Here is a 6,001-nt window from a genome sequence, read left to right on the forward strand (position 1 = left end):
TTTTGGAGTAATGAACTTTAAAACTATTGAAGAGACACCGGAATAGCATAGTAACATACAATACAATATACACAAAACATCACGAAAGAACAGTTTCAAACAGTGGTTACATGCTCAGGCATTAATAAACTGTTTGCTATAAGTTCCAGGCGTGGCATGTATGTTTGTGCTTTGCCTATTTTTGCATGTTGGGATTTCAACTGCGACTTATCCTTGGCAAAATTATCCTTGGCAAAATTATCCTTGGCAAAATTATCCATGACATTTGGGAACAGTTTTATCACAAAATGTCAATGAACTTGTGATTCCAAAGCTGACAAAACATCCTTTATCTTGTGGCTGTAACAAAATAGATTCATTGAGAAAAAATAAACATATAATAAATATAGTCTACACTACATACTGTATAGGAACATAACCAATGTTGTTTTACCGTGCTTGAATTATGTTTCAATTGCTTTCAGGTGTAAAATAATAAACTAATAGTATTCAGCAATATGCTCAGACTTTATCCGTTACTGCACACCCTTACAAAAAGAAACTGTTTTTAAATACTTATGCCATAAAAAAATGTCATACATTTTAGCAGCAATTAAGTATGCTGGTTCCATGGCATCATCTAACTCTTCAGCATGTGCAATAAGTGAGTACATTGTCCTTACTGATTGATCAACTGTCAATCCCATTTGATTGACAGTATCCGAACAAGTTTGTATGTTTCCCACAGATAGAGCACTAATCTGTAACAAAATTACATTTAAACATATGTTATCTTTAATAGATTTTATACCCTGCTTACATTTAGTTAATTTACTTGTAAAGCCTTTCCGTCTTTAAACAAATGTATGACCACTAATGCTCAACCACAAGCAACTGGTGTATTTATGAAAATTTAAAGAGCAACATCAAGCTCTTGAAATCAATCAATTAACAACACCACGCAAAACACAGGAATGTCATATTGATAAAAAACGAAGGAATGCACCTGGCAATTGACGCAGGCTCTATAACTTAAAATAGAAATATGATAATGATAAATCACGCCCTGAATAAAACGTTACATAACTATTTTTCATTATTCATTTTGAACTGACATGACCAGTAAACTATTTAGTATTTTTCAATATTACCTTGTCAAGTTTACTGGCCATTTGCTGAATAACAAGATCAACACTCTGTGATAGTTTTTCACAATCCTTTTCCAAGTCGTCAATCACATTTCCATCCACAACCGGCATGTTGCTTTTACGTTTAAACATCCTATCGCTCGTACTGCTGCTAGGTGATAGTTCCATTAAACTGCTTGCTGTTTCGCTTGGTTGGGAAGAAGCTGCTGTAAGGTTGAATAATGTGGTATAAAAATGGGTGACTAGATATGGGTAAAATCAATAAGCAAACACTAAACAGGTAAAATAACTAATTTTAATATAAGCACATTTTGTTTTACATATGTAATATACAACCCAACTTTAACACATATTAATTGCTTATAAAATCCAAGAATTAATATTATTAATACCTGAATTTATTTGGCCTAGAAGATCGTTAGAAACGAACGATACTTGGCCCCCTTTTACTGTAACCACTCCAGCCCGTGAAAGCGAATTGACGATTAAATCCTGTTCGGTTAAAACGTCATTTGAAGGCTCCTCATTCGATTTTTCAACTATAGATTCATTACTAGTTTTTATTTCTTCCGGTTCTGGTTGGGAGACGACTTTCTCTGGTGTTGAATTTGTACTTTCGGACATTTTTCTGAATAATGTTTTCGACCCCACAATCTTACCAACGATATTTCCCCTAAAATAAAACCACCGAATCGCTGTCCTTGTCATAGAAAACTGAAGAACATAGCATGAGGTCTGAGGTCTCGAACATTGTAATGTAAGTGATATAGCAAGGAATGTTCTATTAGAAAACTCGTTTATATAAGTTTATGAACTGTTCCTTTAAAACCAATTAATAATTTCTGTGCCGCATTGCATTTGTATCGTTACATTCGCCAGAATGAATGAACGCTTTTGCTTTGCCTTTGCTCATTTTTAAATACCAGATAAATGTTTTATAAATGGTGAAAACGATTTTATCTTAATAATATGAGTTTGTTTTTTTCAGTTTTATACGACGCGACACCGGTTGCAGCATACTTGCTGTGTGAGGCACGTGTCAAAAGTAAACACGTTTCGTGTTGTTGCTTTCGCATTGCTTGATAAAAACATTACATTAAGACAGATTTGTCATATTTTAACATCCTTTACATTTGCAGTAGCTCTATTACGTATTATATTACACAATATTGAAATGGAATCCCAATTAAACGAAGCATGTTCTAAATCTGAAACCACTTCTGTTACTACCACTGTTGAGGACAATACAGATGCTGTGCAACCCAAAGATTGTCCTGAAGATACTGATGATGCAACAGTGTGTCCTACTACACAAAACAAAGAGGTGGATGTAATGAATGATTCTCAAACTCCTACAAAAAGTGGTGAACCTACAATATCTGATGATAATAAACCTACAATGACTGATGATAATAAACAAGCTGATGAAAACGGGAATGAAAATGTGGTGGACAAACAAGAAAAAGAAGCAACTGACGAAAACGCTAATAAGGTGTTTTGTTTTGTTGTCTATTTTTAAGAGGCCCAGTAGCTCACTTAATTTTCACTGATTACAGCTTAATAGTGATAAGCAGTAACATCACATATTGCATAAAATCTTTAGATCTTCACAGTCTAAGCTTTTATGTTTTTATCATAGACATGAAACCTGTATACCATGCTAGCCTACTATAGAATTGCTGTTGTGAAATTTTGTCATTATATAATTCTCAACCTAAATTACAGTTCGTCTACGATGAAAAGTCAAATAAAAGTGGATTGGAAAATGACTCAATTCTATTACCTCTCGTGTTTGATGATGTACGATCCGTTTCTCAATTATCGGAGAACGGTAAATATCAATTTAATCAATTAATATTCCAAAATCATGTCACGACTTACTTGGTAGGCTTATACCCTGTGTGTTATCTTATGTTTTTTGATTGTTTGAATACCTAATGTAAAAGAGTTAAACGTTGCAAAAATACTGGAACAGTGTATATTTTAAACTCCTTTTTTATTAAAATGACTATTTTATTGAATATAGTGTAAAACAGAACTAAGAAATATTTTAACAGAGTTGTTATTCAACAGGCAACACCAATGCTGACAACAACAATTTAAACAACAATGTTATGACAGTTGTGGCTGAGTTAAAGTTGTCAGATAATGACATACCATGCATGCTGTGTGAATATGTGGAACATGAAGTTGATTCAAAAAGCCACAAAGACGAATACTTGTGTCATCTTATTGTGGAACATTGTCTTGTTATTGCCGATGTCAAACTGATTGCTGATCTTCGAAAGTAAGAATGCTTCAGCAACAAATTTAACACATTTTAAATAGTTAGGTCAAAATTAAAAGTCATTTATCTAAAAATGATCATTTGCTTTGGCCGAACTATTAAAAGTGTTGATATAAATAGGTTTCTGCCTCCACAAAAGTTTTGAATTAGTTCGTAGCTGCTGTATGTTTTTACTGGTTAAGGTCGATTCAGTGTTTTTGTACTATTTTCCTAATATTCTGTGGTTTTTCTTTGTTGCTTGTAACACACTTTTATTTCCAGATATGCAATTTACTGGAAGAAGAAATTTAAAGAAGCAAACCTTGAAGCATTTTGCTCTAAAATCCGCACAAACACTGGAGCAAAGGATGTAGCAAAAAGTGAAGAATATTTTCTTCTCTGTGATGCTCTTCCTGAAGATAAAGAAGTCAGAGAAGAATTACAACTTATAAAACTGGTAAATTTAAAATACATCACAGCTATGGGTCTTTATGTCAGTATTACTTAAGTATCAGTTTACTGTAATTGAGCCTTTGTGGTAAAGTAAAATGATTGTTTTAGTGATATATATATATAACAGGGTGGAGGAAAATGGAACACCTTTTCATTCTTTTTTTTTGTGCCATTTTGTAGTAAACAAAGAACATTCATAGAATTATAAAGCCGAATCCGCATGACTCCCATAGACCGTTGTTAATTGTTTAAAACAGTAAAACACTATCAGAATATTTGGATATTATGTTCCAAACGTGCCCCACCTTACTATATACTAAACTACTTATTGTTCATTAATTTTTAGAAACAATTACTACTGCGACAAGAATTTGAACGAAAAGATGACGGATTTAAAAGAATGTGTCCATTCTGTACTAAGTGTTTTCAGGTAATTAAAGTAACTTAATAACAACATTTTGCCCACAATGAAACATCTGTTATTGTTAAATTTTATTATTCTGTTCAATTCTGTTTTTCTGTACTCTGTTTCTAATACACATAGCAAACATTTTCCTTTTCCTTTAAGATATAAATAATGCAAAGTGTTTTCTATTTTAAACTGTAGCGTAAATATTTCAGGGCAATCGGTTGCTACTATTCAACCACATGACAGATGATCACAACTTTAACATTGGTCACCCAGATAACATAGGTAAGCAAATGGCGTTGAATCTGTTGCAATTTTTTGGTAAAAATTTCTTAGATTTGTTTTGTTGTTAGGATTTAAAGATTTGTACTGTAAGGTGGGAGGATATTGGACACCTTTGGCCCATAATACTCAAATAAACTAATCATGTTTTAAACAATTAACAACAGTCTATGGGAGTCATAAGGAAACTGTTTTATAAATCTTTGAATGTTCTTTGTTTACTACCAAATAGGACGAGAAAATAGATAAAAAGGTGTCTTATTTTCCCCGACCCTAGTATATATATATAAAATATAACAGAAGCCCATGCTTTTTTGTTTTTCAGTGAACGTGAGAGAATTACTTGACGACATAGAAAAAAAACTTGACTCGTAAGTGATGTGTATTAAAAAGTAATTATTGAAAAACCTAACACTGTTGTTGTCATTACATTACAGGTTACATTGCTTGTTCTGTGAGAAAGTTTTTAAAGATCGTCCTTCACTTCGTGAGCATATGAGGAAAAAATCGCATCGAAAACTCAATCCCAAAAATAAAGATTATGACAAATACTACATTATTAATTACTTGGTGGGTTGTTTTTCATGTTTAATTTCGTTATGAATAATATATTTTACAGTAATATATTTTGTTTCCTTTTTTTAAAAAAGCCTTGCATTTTTTGGTTGTTTTATACATTTTTTTGCAATGTTCTAAATGGCTGTAGATATACTTACACATACTGTGTCTATCTGTGTACACTGCCGTAATGTATTTTCAGTTCAGTTTGTACAGCTATATTAAATTTTAATCTTTTTTAACAAAAAGTATTTTTGTTGCTGTATAGAAACAGAATGGATATTTTATCTTATTTTTTTAGGAGCTGGGAAAGAACTGGGAAACTCTACAAGGAGAGTCCGAGAGATTGGATTCAAACCTGGAGTGAGTTTGTGTTTGCCTTGTATTATGATTGACGGTTGTGGTTTTTAGATCTTGAGATGAAAGTAAGGGACCATAAGCAGTGATGAGGCAGAAGTGTTTGATCTGTTTAATGAAAGAATTAGAATTATTAGCGTGCACTAGGCACACATATTTTTTAAAACTTAGTTTAGATTTTACGTTTGTTGCAGTTCTTTGTTTTTAACTAACTGACCATGCATGCTGGTATTACCTGAGATGGAAATGTTTAAAAGGCTAGAGGATTTAGTTTAGTATATGTAACCACAGGATTCTACCTCTTGGTTAGTGGCTGGCCTGCTAGTGAAAATATAATGTATGTCGCAACTCGCAATTAGACCAGGGCAAACGCGTGTGTTTCAGTTAATTTTTAATGCAGTGACTCAACTTTAATGATATGAGTGCCGAATATGTTATTTCTAAGCTTAATCGTAGTTGTCGATGGCACACGACAAGTTGGGCCCAATCACATAACTAAAATACTGAATGGTTGTAACTTTATCCCCCGTGGCCAGAAAAAGACAGTCG

At 32.8% G+C, this 6,001-nt stretch overlaps 2 protein-coding genes across 3 annotated transcripts in view; one reads left to right on the forward strand and one right to left on the reverse strand.

Annotated features, from left to right (window-relative positions):
- Window positions 1-6: 6 nt before the first annotated feature.
- LOC100187102 (BLOC-1-related complex subunit 6-like) lies at window positions 7-1,776 on the reverse strand. Of its 2 annotated transcripts, XM_018812974.2 has the most exons (5): window positions 1,520-1,776; window positions 1,131-1,333; window positions 580-740; window positions 258-339; window positions 7-227 (listed from the first exon to the last, which is right to left on the reverse strand). In XM_018812974.2, the coding sequence occupies exons 1-4, from the start codon at window positions 1,749-1,751 to the stop codon at window positions 291-293; spliced, it is 645 nt and encodes a 214-aa protein (XP_018668519.2). In that variant the 5' UTR covers window positions 1,752-1,776; the 3' UTR covers window positions 7-227; window positions 258-290. The 2 variants fall into 2 exon arrangements, with proteins under 2 accessions (XP_018668519.2, XP_026691412.1); XM_026835611.1 differs by having other exon boundaries at window positions 7-339.
- Window positions 1,777-2,270: 494 nt separating this feature from the next.
- LOC100176882 (zinc finger protein 277) overlaps window positions 2,271-6,001 on the forward strand; it is a 28,459-nt gene continuing 24,728 nt past the window's right edge. The window contains exons 1-9 of the mRNA XM_026835607.1: window positions 2,271-2,619; window positions 2,853-2,958; window positions 3,201-3,414; window positions 3,676-3,850; window positions 4,193-4,276; window positions 4,468-4,540; window positions 4,863-4,908; window positions 4,975-5,107; window positions 5,397-5,458. Coding sequence (XP_026691408.1) covers window positions 2,302-2,619; window positions 2,853-2,958; window positions 3,201-3,414; window positions 3,676-3,850; window positions 4,193-4,276; window positions 4,468-4,540; window positions 4,863-4,908; window positions 4,975-5,107; window positions 5,397-5,458 — 1,211 coding nt within the window. The 5' untranslated portion in view covers window positions 2,271-2,301. The remainder of the gene's footprint in view (window positions 2,620-2,852; window positions 2,959-3,200; window positions 3,415-3,675; window positions 3,851-4,192; window positions 4,277-4,467; window positions 4,541-4,862; window positions 4,909-4,974; window positions 5,108-5,396; window positions 5,459-6,001) is intronic.

Source organism: Ciona intestinalis, chromosome 8 (assembly GCF_000224145.3).
Source record: "Ciona intestinalis chromosome 8, KH, whole genome shotgun sequence".
NCBI classification, from domain to species: domain Eukaryota; kingdom Metazoa; phylum Chordata; class Ascidiacea; order Phlebobranchia; family Cionidae; genus Ciona; species Ciona intestinalis.